This window comes from Cynara cardunculus, assembly GCF_001531365.2.
Source record: "Cynara cardunculus var. scolymus isolate 2C chromosome LG 5, CcrdV1, whole genome shotgun sequence".
NCBI lineage: Eukaryota > Viridiplantae > Streptophyta > Magnoliopsida > Asterales > Asteraceae > Cynara > Cynara cardunculus.
Window position 1 is genome coordinate 7,118,117 of NC_037532.1, and position 14,313 is coordinate 7,132,429.

Here is a 14,313-nt window from a genome sequence, read left to right on the forward strand (position 1 = left end):
TTAACATTATTATATTATTAAATTTTTCTTAATATTTTGTTTATATTAATTAACATGTTATATTATTAGACATCTGTTTTAGTTTTATTATTAGAAATTTATTTGAATTATATTATGAAATATTTGTAATTTGTTATTTTTTCAAGATGCACGTTTTGGTCATTTTTTATGCTTATAAGCTAGTTTTTGTCAAACATAATTTATTAATCAGCTAGTTTATCATCCATCAACTAACTTATCAGCTGGTTACCAAACATAGCATTAATCAAGAAAAGGCATGATGGCATATAGTGACACGAATACAACCAATGATATCCCTAAATTCCGAGTCATCATCTTCCATGGAGGTGATCGCATCAACAACGTTTATTCGGTTTCAAAGATAACCGGTTGCAAGCCCAACTCGGCAGCCCACAACATGGCATTAAGAAGAGTCAAAGCTTTCACACTCAGTAACAGGCGGTAATCCAGAGATAGACTTCGTCCTAGCAGAAGACCACACCTTGAGCATCTCGAATCATGAATTCCAGCCTTAGCATCGTGTAGGAAGAGGGCACATCAATATTAATCATTCGGTGGGTAATGCCAAAGGTGCAAGCAATTTTGAGTTGGAGCTGCTACAGTTCGATCCCACAACCATCCATCTTTATCCAATTCGAGTGGACACTCGTTGCTCTTTTCACCAACGTTTCAGGATTCACCAAACCATCATATCAAAGCACATCATTGCATTGATACCAGAGATTCCAAATGATCATCAGAAAATTATCTACCACAAAGGCTATCTGTTAGAATGGAAAACAAGAGTTCTCTGAAAAAGTTAGACTTTGCAGCTCGGACTGTCATTAAAAGCGAGGAATGAAAATTCATTCCTATTTTTGAAAATTAATTAGTAGTAAATGGGGAATTAAGGGTTGTAATAACTCTTGTAACTGTTGTTTCGTTTCCATTATGATTATAATTAATTTTCATTACTTTGTAACTTAATCCGCGAACTATTTATTGAAGTTTTGGTGTTTAAAATTTCAGAAGATAACAGAGATAAAGCTTCTAGAAATAACACAAAAAGTCATGGCTAGCTCGACAGTTCAGGTATAAACTTAAATTTGACACAATTCAATTATCTGTTAGAATCGTAGTATTCTAGAAAATCGACACGTTATATTCTGGAACACATTTCGACTTAGGTCAACGAAATTGGTCATTCCGGTTCCATTGAATTTACCCCTTAACCCCTAAAGGTTGTTTACTATATATTGCTCGTCTTATTAGGTAAGAGGTGCTTACCCGGTAAGAATAGATGTTACTTATCAATTATATTTGACTAACAGATACGTTGACCAATAGGAGTGTCCTTCGGTTAAATTCCAGTTAATATAAGTTGATCCTATCATCCATTGGATGCTGGATTTTGTCATGCGATTCAATCCAATCAACACTGGATAACTGGTGCAATTTGGATCTGATTCAATTCAAATACAACTGGATATCCAATAATGGTCGGTTTATTCTAATTGGATTAGATGACTTTCTTCATACCCTAACGATTTATATGCTAACCCAGTAAGAAAGGGGTTCACTTGGTATGTGTTTCAATTAGAAGTCGCTCAAATATCAAGCATTTTTAATTACTGCTTACTAATCCTAAATATCGTGCTCTTATCCGGTCAATAGACAAACAACACAATGCTCGTTTTTGAACCATTGTCGTATAACAACTCAAGATTAACTTAAGATTGTTATAATTTATTTAATAAACAACAAACTTTAATACATCACCGTAAACACCTTTCTACGCTCAAACACTCTGGAAAAATTACAAAATGAACATGTTCAAATTTACGTCACAAAAAATCATGTCATAAATTTGTCATTGTAATTGACACACGGAAAAACTGATCACATTATAACAAAATATTATCGTGAAAACCATTTATTATTTCATATATCGTATAATTTATCATATAAAAAAGAATAAACTATGTCTTTAGTCTTTGTGGTTTAAGAATTTTTATTATCGTTCTTGTGTTTTTAAAATTATGGTTTTCGTATTTATGATTTACTAGAAGGGTACTCGCGCAATGCAGCGAGATACATCTTGATTTTAATATTTCATTTTATTCTATATCGATATTAGTATCAAATTAACTATTTAAAATTCATATTTTTTGTGTAATTTTTTAATTTATTTTTTTACTATAATTTAATTTAGGTTCAATAACGAAGTAATTTATATTTGGTTTAACAATATAATTTTTCTTATAAATATAATAATTAAATATTTTGTTAGAACTTGATAATTATCCTAATTATATATTAAATTTTTTATATTGTAAAATGAGATGTTTATCCGCAGTTAGTTACACGAATTCAAACATGAAGCTTTAATAAGTTGTACTTATGCACAATTTACTTGTAATATTGAATTTTAAGTAATATGCATTAATATACAATACTTCATGCATAAAAAATGGTTTTTAAAAGTTTTTGTCAAATGCTTTGTAATATAGTATAGATAATTTATTGTTGTTTTCATCCATGTAATTCATAATTTATTGCTATTTCTGTATTTCATACTTAACGGTAAACCAATAGATGGAGTTAGTTTAAAGATGAAAACAACAATGAATTACAAAACTCAAGGACAAAAACTGTAATTTCAAAAAAAATATGAACAAAATTTGCAAATTTTAACAAATCACAGGGACTAAAACAGAAAAAAAATCACATTTTAAAATTTAGTCGGAAAAATGACTGGTGTTCAAAAGGCCGGGAGATTCAAGTTCTTCGTTTCGAAGACCATTTCCTTCTTCAAGATCGAATCACCGATTTACAGATGGCAATTGCATTTGCAAAAATAGAAAAAATTAATGGAACCAAGAAGAGAGGAAATTCAAACGAAAAGATAGCAGGGCCATTGCCACTCTTGATTTCACCATTTTTTTTCATCGAGACTCCCTTCCTTGATCATAATCATCATCATTCATTCCTCTCTAAAACTATATACCCTTCTTCAGATCTCCATTTCTCTGCTCTCATTTTCATCTCCAAGAACCGTTTTTATAGGGATCAAACCCTAGGTATGTTCTCTTTTCAATTGATTGATCTTGAGTTTACATTGTTATTGTTTTTTGATCTTATTTAGATTCTAATTGTAACCCGTATTAACAATCCATCTAATTTTATGGTTATTATGTTGCTCAATAATCATAAACGACAATTTTATTAGTGGCATTCTTGTGCATGGTCATGATATTCTGAAACCTTTAAAAGAAATTTGTGAGAAGGCCATTAATTTTGGGATCAGAGAAGATGATTTATTTTTACCCTTTTGGGAACTGCAAACAAATTGAAAATCTGTGTTGTCTATCATTAGGTTTTCAAGTTTGTACTGATTTTTATTCTAATTTATGTTTGCTTTCGTTGAATTTTGAAGTGGTTTAGATAGAGATTGCATAGTGGGAAATTTGGATGGTTTTTTCCTCTATCATAATCTAAAGAAGTTACAAGCCAGGATTCAACACCATGGCTGCAACAAAAAATCTCGAGCCTGCGTTCCATGGAGTTGGTCAGAAACCGTATCCTCACCGGAATTCGTATTAGATAAATTATAAGTGTTGTCCAGTTGTAGATAGTAGATACTACAGATTTATCATGTTGCCGACTATTGGAGTCTCATATTGGTTAGACTTGGACCATTTCCCTTTAATATATGTCGGAATCTTTCTTCTCGACATAAAGGCTCTTTTGGAGAGTAATCTACCAGGGTTCCACATATTCTCAGGACAATTTGTGCCCATCTAGCCCCCTCTATAGGTCAACCACTAATCTATGCCCATCTACTATCCTTTGGAGGGGGTGTGTTGCAATCCCACATTGGCTGGACTTGGATCATTTCTCTTCAATATACGTAGGAATCTCCCTTCTCTCCTTAAAGGCTCTTTTGGAGAGTAATCTAATGGGGTTCCAGATATTCCCACACCTAGTTTAAAGAATGTAGGTGATTCATCATGATATGCATTTATGGTTCATTTTCATTTGTTATTAGATTTTTCAATTAACACATTTTAGAGGGACCCAAATATGGAGAATTGAAAACTTTCAGCCGGTACCTTATCCAAAATCTGAGTATGGGAGATTCTACTCTGGGGATTCCTACATTGTCTTGCAGGTGCTTATGACCTTTCGTGCCGTGGTTTCCTGTCATGTATTTCTATTTTAATGGAATAATTTTGTCACTAACAGTTTATGTATTTGCAGACTTCTGCTGGCAGGGGAGGTGCTTACTCGTATGACATTCACTTCTGGTTGGGAAAAGATACTAGCCAGGTCTAGCATGCTAAAAGTTATATATACACTTATATGTGTTTAGGGTAAATTTCATTTAGGAAATCGCCAGGATCAAATATTCATGAATTATTCATGATATTTATCATGAATAACTCATAAATAGTTGGTTCTCATGGTTCTCAAAATATTACTTTTCTCGAATAAACCTGTACTTGTGTGTTTATATCATGTATATATAGTATCCATATTTGTGTATTAAGCAAAGCATTCAATAATTTTGGGATGGAGAAACTATATATATTATGGTCAAGTGGTTAACTAAATGTGGTAACTCATGACATAAATTAGGATGAAGCTGGAACAGCCGCAATAAAAACAGTGGAGCTTGATGCTGTTCTTGGTGGGCGTGCAGTGCAGCATAGAGAGATTCAAAATCATGAATCTGATAAATTCTTGTCATACTTTAAACCATGTATCATACCACTTGAGGGTGGTGTTGCAACTGGATTCAAGAAACCTGAAGAAGAAGAGTTTGAAACAAGACTGTACACATGTAAAGGAAAACGAGTTGTCCATTTGAAGCAGGTCCTGAGCTCAACATAAGTCTGAAGAAGATGTTTAAATTTACTTTTTAACTTATGTCCATGCATTTATGTACGTGAGAATGATTTTTTGTTCTTTTCAGGTCCCATTCTCTCGATCAGTGCTGAATCACGATGATGTATTTATCTTGGACACCAAAGACAAGATCTTCCAATTCAATGGGGCAAACTCAAATATTCAAGAAAGGGCCAAAGCGTTGGAGGTCATTCAGTTCTTGAAGGACAAATATCATGATGGGACATGCAATGTTGCGATTGTTGGTAGGCATATGTTGATACAATTTCATTTTTCAAAATCCTTCATTTCTCTTCTGTTAGATGGTTCATTTACAGTTACTTTACATGAATCTTTTATGCATTGTTGTTTGTTTTTTTATGTATTAGATAATTTCCGATTCTGACAAATACTGGATCTGTGTAGATTTGAACATATAAATTACTTCCAATTTAACATAAGCTATTTATTGAGAAGAAAAAATGGAAGAGTAAGGAAGATATAGACACACAAACCTTTTAACATTTCATGGTCTTCCCTCTCATTTTCTTCTGTTTCTCAAAGCTGATACATTGGAATGAATTGCAATTTCTAGTTGTAAAGATTCAAAAGGCAGAATTTTGGATGTGGAAGTTTGAGAATAACCAAGATGAGGATGCTTTTGGCCAACCTAGCATGTAATGTGGAGCCTGAAAAATCCAGTCATAATCCAGGGATCAAATGAATCCTATCTGTCTGAACAGTTCTGCTCATTAGACACTCTTCCAAAATGGTCATTAGTGGACTGGTGATGGTTGAGAGCTATAAAGTGAGTTGATGCATGGAGTTTGGGTTGATAGCTATTAAGATACAGGGAACTAACATTTACAACATCATTAGATTGATACTGACATATGCCTAGTTTTTAGTTTCTCATCGACTGTTTTCTGATATTTCTTTTTATAACACATTTCAGATGATGGAAAACTTCAAGCTGAGGGGGACTCAGGTGAATTCTGGGTTATCTTTGGTGGGTTTGCTCCTATTGGCAAAAAGGTCGCAAGTGAAGATGATATAATTCCAGATAGGACTCCTGCCAAACTTTATAAGTACGAGTCTTTTTTTCTGTATGCTTCAAGTTTATTGCTTTTTTCTTCGCCGTACATGTTACATTGAGGTATCAAGCTTGTTGTTTTCTTTTTGCCATACATGCTATATTGAGGATCTTGTTTATCTTTCCACATTAGAACCTTTTGTAAGTTGAGCTTTTCTACATTGAGGATATGGTTTATTGCCTCTTTTTCAGCATTGCTGGAGGCGAGGTTAAGGATCAAATTGAAGAAATCACAAAATCGGCTTTGGAAAATGACAAATGTTATCTAATGGACTGTGGATCGGAGGTGTTTATTTGGGTTGGTCGAGCTACATCTGTGGATGATAGGAAAGCTGCATCAAAGGCTGCTGAGGTAGGCCTTGGTTTTTACATCTTCTTCTTTTTACCAGAAAACAAACCCAATATGTCCCACCTGGAGGTGGGGTCTGGGAGGGTGGGATGTATGCTGACTTGACCTCTACCTTGAAGAGTAGAGTGGAAGACTTCTTACTAGTTACTAATTCTCACCTCTAAACCATTTGTAGGAGTTTATCACTGCTCATAATCGGCCTAAAGCGACCCAAGTGACCCGACTAATTCAAGGTTATGAGACACATTCATTCAAATCTAACTTTGAGTCCTGGCCATCAAGTGCACCTGTCGAGGAGAATAGAGGAAAAGTGTCAGGTAAAGCAATTCTTTATAAGCAATAAATTCATTTAGGATGTGTAAATAGTTTGAGAACCCTCAGTATGAATTATTCAGAATGAATATCCCAAAATATTTATGAATATCATGCATTTTCATTATTCAGGACATTCATAATGAATAATTCATAAATTGTTGGTTCTAGCGTTTCTCAAAATATTTATGGTTAACAAATGAACCTGTCCCATGCAATGCTTGGGGGAGAATTTGATATTATTCATCATGAATATCAATCATCTTCCTATTTTCTGTTTTCTAGCACTGTTGAAGCAACAAGGTGTTGGCCAAAAAGGACAACCAAAGGTTGTTGCTCCTGTTGTTGAGGAAGTTCCTCCTTTGCTTGAAGGAAATGGAAAACTTGAGGTTCAATCACAAACTTCTTCTGAACTTATTTGTTTGTCAAATGGATTCCGTGGCTTCTTTCCTTTGTATGTTATTCAAGTTTTAAATCTTTTCGCCTTTTAGGTATGGTCTATCGATGGCGGTGCTAAAAATCCAATAGCCAGTGAGGACATTGGTAAATTTTATAGTGGAGATTGCTACATTGTCCTTTACACTTATCATTCGAGAGAGAAGAAAGAGGATTTCTATCTGTGTTACTGGATTGGGAAGGACAGCACTGAGGTAAATCAAAAACAATTTTGGTTATATATGAACTAAAACGATGCAAATTATTTTTCTTAAAACGTTTTTACAAGCTAGGGGTCTTCACAAAAACCACCTCTCTACTCCTTGGGGTGGAGGTAACGTCTACATACATTACCCTTCGTGTGGGTGCTGAATTCGTTTGGTTAACTTAAAAGATTTTATCCCCACTATTCTTTCTATTTGTAATCGGAGTTTTGGTATCAATACACGTTTCTATTCATGGTTGATTCCACTGAAATTACCTGAAGTTAATCATATTTGATTAAACTTATTCTATCCTATTTTTTGAATCACTAGGCGAACTTTAAACCATTAAACAACATCTTTGTTTTTTCATTGCATTTAAGTTCATGTGAATTATCGATCTTCAGAGATGATATGTTTAGATCTCCAACAGGAGGACCAACAAACAGCTGCTAAGCTGAGTACATCGATGTTCAACTCTCTGAAGGGGAGACCTGTTCTGGTACCATACCATAACCATTTTTTGTTGCACTTTTTCACAAGTTGGGGGTCTTTACGGAAATAGCCGCTCTACTCTTTGAGGTAGAGGTCAGGTTTGCATATATCTTACCCCTCCCAGACCCCACCTCCGGGTGGGATATACTGGGCTCGTTTGGCTTGGTTTGGTTTGGTTTGGTTTGGTTTGGTTTGGGATAGCAAACTTGTGCTTAATTAACACATAGTATCCTTTTCTTTAGGGCCGTATATATCAAGACAAAGAGCCACCACAATTAATTGCCATCTTTCAGCCTATGGTTGTCTTCAAGGTACTCCTATAACATTTGTATGAAAATTCAACACTTTGCTATAGATATGAATATTTGTTATTCTGTTAAGGTCTGCGATCCTACCCCCGTACCCTATCTAATGTGTGGATTTACTGGGTTTGTTTGGTTTGGTTTAGGGTGGATTAAGCTCCGGTTACAAAAACTCCATTGCAGACAAGGGAGTGGATGACGAAACCTATAGTCCAGATAGTCCTGCCGTAATTCGAATAGTGGGAACTGCAGTGCATAATAATAAAGCACTCCATGTAGATACGGTATGCTCCATGATCCTCTTTCATAACATGTATTTGTTTCAGAATGTGAAACTTTTTTAGATGTATCATTTGTTTCACAATGAAAAACAAATACATGTGAAACAATGCCTTAAATCCTAGCCTTAGATGACACAAATTCATGTGAAACAATACTTTAAGATTGGTTCTCATGTGCTTTCAACCTTCTTGTGGTTCCTGCATGATCCCCCTATACACATTTGTATAACTTGCATCATATTAAGTTTGTACCATGTGATCATATAAGCATCCATTCGACTAGTTAACATGTTTATGCATGATCTCTTTGAGATGGGTCACAAACGAACAATATATCATAGTAACTTCTGATTTTTGCAGATGTGCTATTCTCACGTCCTTTGGTTATAAATAAAAGAGATAATTTGAAAATCATAGCCTGTCATTCATATAGAGTAATGGAGGGCAATGATTTTTATTTTAATTCAAGAATCTGTAGATTGCTTCCGTGTTAACTTGCAGGATATAATTCATGTTTCATGCTTCAATTTATCAGGGATTTTTTAAACATGTTTATAAATTATGTCTTTTAGGCGTCAACATCTTTGAATTCGTATGAGTGCTTTGTTGTACAAACCGGTTCCCATGTATATATCTGGCAAGGAAACCAGAGTACTTTTGAGCAACAACAATGGGCTGTCAAAATTGCTGAATATTTGAAGGTATGCTTCTGGGAACGAATCTTCTTAGGCCATGTTTGGCAACCATAAGCTAGCTCAATTTTTAAGCTTATTGAAAAAAGCCATAAGCTAACTCTTTGAAGATTTTCCATTTTTTCCAGTTATGCCCCTTTTATTTTTTTAATTTTTATTTTAAACATATATAACTTATCAGCTAGATTTTATCAAATATGACTTGTTTATAAGCTAACTACTAGCTTATTAGCCAACAACTAGCTTTTCAGCTTATCAACCAACAACTAGCTTATCTGTTAGTTTGCCGAACATAGCATTGGTGTAAATTCAATATTTTCTTGTTAATTTTTGTGTCCTATATGCTATCTTTCAGCCTGGCATAGCAGTGAAATACCAAAAAGAAGGAACTGAGAGTGCAAGTTTCTGGTTACCCCTTGGAGGGAAACAAAATTTCAAAAGCACCAAAGTATCACTGGAGACTTTCCGAGATCCTCACTTGTTTGCATTCTCACTCATTCAAGGTTCCACAATCTCATTTTATATGTTCTTTCATAGGTTATTTTCAGTTTTATTCCATAAAAAATGGTTATTGTGGATTAACCCCTCTAACTAGTTTTCGTTACCATTTTTGTTGCTTTGTGGATCCCAGGAAAGTTTGAGGTGCGTATGACGTTCTGATGTTATATGTTCTTGGCCCACTTATTTTGGTATCAAATTCTAAATCAAGATTCTTCTTTGCATTACAGATTGAAGAAGTTTACAACTTTGATCAAGATGACCTGTTGCCAGAGGATATCTTGATATTAGATACACATGCTGAGGTGTTTGTTTGGGTTGGTCAGGCGGTAGACTCAAAGGAGAAGAAAAGCGCTTTTGATCTTGGCCAGGTACTTGTTTAGTGATTGTTAAATTGTACTTTTTTTGTAACCGTGGGTGTTAGGACCCGCTTGCATGCATTTCGACTAATCTCATAGTCCCCTGAAGATAACAACCGGGAAAATCCTCAGTGGCCCTAAAGATAACAGTCAGAAAAATCCCCAGCGGTCCTAAAGATAACAGTCAGGAAAATCCCCAGCGGTCCTAAAGATAACAGTCAGGAAAATCCCCAGCGGCCCTAAAGATAACAGTCAGGAAAATCCCCAGCGGCCCTAAAGATAACAGTCAGGAAAATCCCCAATGGCCCTGGAGATAACATAACAGCCAGGAAAATCCCAAGTGGGAGGAGACTCGAACTAGCGACCTATGTGGAGGAGCTTCAAGGCCTAGCGTTTGTATTGCATTTTTGCAAGGATGATGTATCGCTTTATCTTATGTTTTATGAATTTGATTTCAGAAATACATAGAGTGGGCTGGATCTCTGGATGGGTTATCCCCACGGGTGCCCTTGTACAAAGTTACAGAGGGAAATGAACCTTGCTTCTTCACTACATATTTCGCATGGGAACCTGCAAAATCATTAGTATGCACTCTTGTTACATATGGCTATCCATAGTTTCAGTTTTGGTTGATATCTAGTTACTTTTCTCTATGTTGATCTTGATTTTTTTTATTTTTCAATGCAACTAGATTCATGGGAATGCATTTGAAAAGAAGGTCGTGATGTTGTTTGGAGCAGGCCATGCTGCTGCAGAGGTAAATCACTTCTCTAACTGATTCTAGCTGATAAGCTAGCTGAAAATAATTGCAATTGAAATTACTTACTTCCTACATTAATACATGGGCAGGGAAATCAAGGTGGTGGACCAACTCAAAGAGCTTCAGCCATGGCAGCCTTGAACTCGGCTTTTAAACCAGGTGGTGGCGGCAAAGGTCCTGGTTCTCCAAAAGGACCGAGTCAGGGTTCACAGAGAAGAGCTGCAGTTGCTGCCTTATCATCAGTTCTTACTGATGAAAAGAAGAAATCCGCTGAACCATCTCCTGTCGGCTCACCTGGTATTCAAAACTTTGATCTATTGTGGTTCAGATTATGATAACTGAAATTAAAATTGATGTTTTCCCACATCAGATTCATGATATTTGAGTTAAGTTTTATCTAGATAAACCTCTGATCTGATTTCCATTCATATATGAATCTTTGAAACATGCAGAAGCCCCTGAAGCTGAAGCTGAAGCTGCTGAAGAGGCATCTGAGCCGGCTCCAGAGGCCATTGAAGATGATTCAGAACCAAAGGTAGCAATAGAGGAGGATGAAAATGGTATATTAACTAGTCAATCCACTTTCACCTATGAACAAGTGAGGGTTAAGTCAGAGAACCCAGTTCCTGGAATTGATCTTAAGAGGAGAGAGGTTAGCTTTTCGAATGTCTGAAGATCTAGCATTCATTCTGCATAACACTTCATGAATGTTTGAACTTGTAGCATTCATTCTGAATAAGAGTTTTTGATCTTTCAGGCTTATCTTTCTGTCGAAGAATTCGAGTCTGTGCTTGGGATGAGCAGAGAGGAGTTCTATCAGTTACCAAAATGGAAGCAAGATAATACCAAGAAAAAGGTCGATCTCTTCTAGAAATCGAATTCCTGAAACGAACCAAGTAATAAACACCACCCTTTTCAACATATATCAATAACACCACCCTTGATTCTTTGCGGTTTCTTTTCATGATCGTGGTACGATGATATTATAGCAAATAGTATCCAAGAGTGATTAATCTGCCTCCTTCTTCCTAGTCTAAGAAGGTAGTGCAATATTGCAAATGTAATGCATTTGTATTCAAATTCTATGACATAATGGATAAAGACTTATTATGTGTCGTCTCTCTCGCCCTCTTAATTTTGGTATGCCGTGTTATTCATCATTAACATGTTGGGCACCAATGGTCCATATGGCCTTAGCTGTTGGTCGTGAACAAATGGTATGTCTAGGGTTCGACTTCAGGCACCATGCATGCCTTTTAAGACACGTTTTACATCCACTGTGATTGCGATAGCAGTGGGACGGGTACAGTGGGGGCGCTATGTATTCCCCATCATTGTGTTGTTCAATAATGTTGCTTATCGGTTCTCGTACCATTGGCCTCCATCATTGTTTGTCACAATCACCTTCATCCGTACAATTTTCTTTGAAAAATGCATTGATATTGAACAATTAACACGATTGACCGAATGCATATATGGAATAGTGGGAATGGAAGAAACGTTTGAAAAGGCGATCAACATTAAACGGTCATAATCTTTGACTGATTCAAGTGGAACTGAAGGGCTTGTGACCCACCAATGAAAAATAGAGATGGCCAAAGTGGTCTGGACCCAAAATTAATTGGAACCAGTTATGGCTCAACGATCTAGGACCTGTTATACAATTTATGGAGTTTGAAGGCACAGCCCGTGATCAATTATTTATAGGATTGGTTTTTTAATTTTTTTTCGAGTTCTTTAAAATAATATCTACTTAAATATATTATTTAAAGTGTATTTCAATACTAAATTTCAAAAATCGTAACTATATAAACATGTAAAACATTTTTATGTAATTTTTCTTTTGAAAAATATATATTTTTAATCCGGATCAGGACCTAATACGATTGGCCCTAGGATTTATGGTTGGGACCGGCTAGCCCAGTTTTAAAGGGACCGATTGAATCCCGCTTGAGACTGAAGGTCATCTCTAAAGACACTAATGAAAGAGTTCCAATGAGTATATTTATATAATATTGTTACTATATTATATAACATTTACATAAGTATAACTTGTTAATATATATTCTTGTCAATTTATGCATTCACCTAAACTATCTCATCTAAATCTTGCTCTTAGAGTTCTCAGGTACTTAAAAGTTATTTTCAGGTAAAGGTGTTAGGTTTACTAGATAAAAAAAAATTCTTTAACTGCCTTTGTCGATGCCGATTGGGGTAAGTGTCTTTCTTCTAGGCGTTCTGCAACTGGGTTTTGTTTATTCCTAGGAAATTTCATGATTTCTTGGAAGAGCAAGAAACAAAGTACTGTTTCTCGTTTTTCTGCAAAATCTGAATATAAAGTCATGGCTTCTGCTGCTTGTGAGGTTTTATGGGTTCTAAAAATTCTTACAGTCTTAAATGTTTCAGATTTGTTACCTGTATCTTTATATAGTGATAATAAATCTGCTATTCAAATTGCTAACAACCCTGATTTTAACGAACACATTAAACACATTGAAATAGATATTCATCAAATTAAAGAAAACATTAGTAAATGTCTATTAAAAATTATAAAAATTCTTTCTTCTGAACAATCTGCCGATATCTTTACAAAGGCTCTTGGTATAATCATCATAACTATCTATGCTCTAAGTTACGAATAACTGATTTATTCAAAAGTCAAGATTGAGGGAGGGTGTTAAAATATGTCTTTTTACGGTCTTACATTTTGTTATTTTCTTTTATGCTAAGGGGTTGAAGTTGTTAAAGGCTTAAAGTTGATGATTTAAGTAAAGGGGTCACACCTCACTTTTTGGAGAAGTTGAAGGGTAGCAAAGCAAGAATTGTAATTCTCTAAGGACTATTTCTGCTATTTCCTAATTCATATAAATTGGGTTTTCAACCTGGTTTCCGTTCATAATCTTCATTCTTTTCGTTCACATTCACTCTAGATTCTCTCTTGAGTTCTTAGCTATATACTTGTATAGATCTGGGGTTTTCATTCTATATTCGTTTATATTGATGTTCATATGAAATGTATGGTTGGTTTAACATTCTGAACAAAAAAGAGTGTGTTAGGCAGTATTTTGGACTTCTATGTACACAATCTAAACTTTCTTTAATAAAGTGGTTTTCTCTAACAGTGTTCCTCCTCCATCGGATTTGTTTTTTGACATTCAACTCTTATCATTTCGTTGGTTAATAAAGCGTGGTCCTATTTTAAGCGTTCTTGATTAGTTGTCTCGGTTTTTCGCTGATTTGCTCTCTCTGATGCCTCTTGTTTTTTGTATTTCTCTCTGGTTCTTGCAGAAAGTATATATTTCTTTTTGTTATATTACCTTGTTGACTTGGTTCCTAATAGAATCAGGTGCCTTTAAAAAAAAAATCAAAATTAAGGGCCCGTTTACTTAAACTCTTATCTGGTAAGTATTTATTGGTAAAATCCAATACTATCGCTTGCTTATCGGGTAAAATTTTATTCATCAAAACGCATCATATGCAACAATTTATCCCGGTAAGCGCTAATCATGGAAAGAGTTGTCGCCCTCACTTACCGGGTAAGACTCTTGATTCTTGCATTCGCTTTTACCAAGTAAGATTTTTAGTCATTGTCATATTCATTCGGTAAAGTAATGTGACTTGATAAGTGCTTACTCGAGTAAACGTTT

The 14,313-nt window shown here is 35.1% G+C and overlaps 1 protein-coding gene across 1 annotated transcript; it reads left to right on the top strand.

The window, feature by feature from the left end:
* Positions 1–3,525: 3,525 nt before the first annotated feature.
* LOC112513335 (villin-3-like) lies at positions 3,526–11,537 on the top strand. Its single transcript, XM_025119569.1, has 22 exons — positions 3,526–3,578; positions 4,072–4,171; positions 4,261–4,329; positions 4,639–4,875; positions 4,976–5,153; positions 5,843–5,975; positions 6,173–6,332; positions 6,505–6,646; positions 6,927–7,030; positions 7,133–7,291; positions 7,713–7,781; positions 8,017–8,085; positions 8,223–8,360; positions 8,930–9,058; positions 9,405–9,552; positions 9,681–9,691; positions 9,778–9,918; positions 10,365–10,490; positions 10,598–10,663; positions 10,756–10,963; positions 11,119–11,318; positions 11,424–11,537. Exons 1-22 carry the CDS (start codon positions 3,526–3,528, stop codon positions 11,535–11,537), a joined length of 2,754 nt encoding a protein of 917 aa, XP_024975337.1.
* Positions 11,538–14,313: the final 2,776 nt, after the last annotated feature.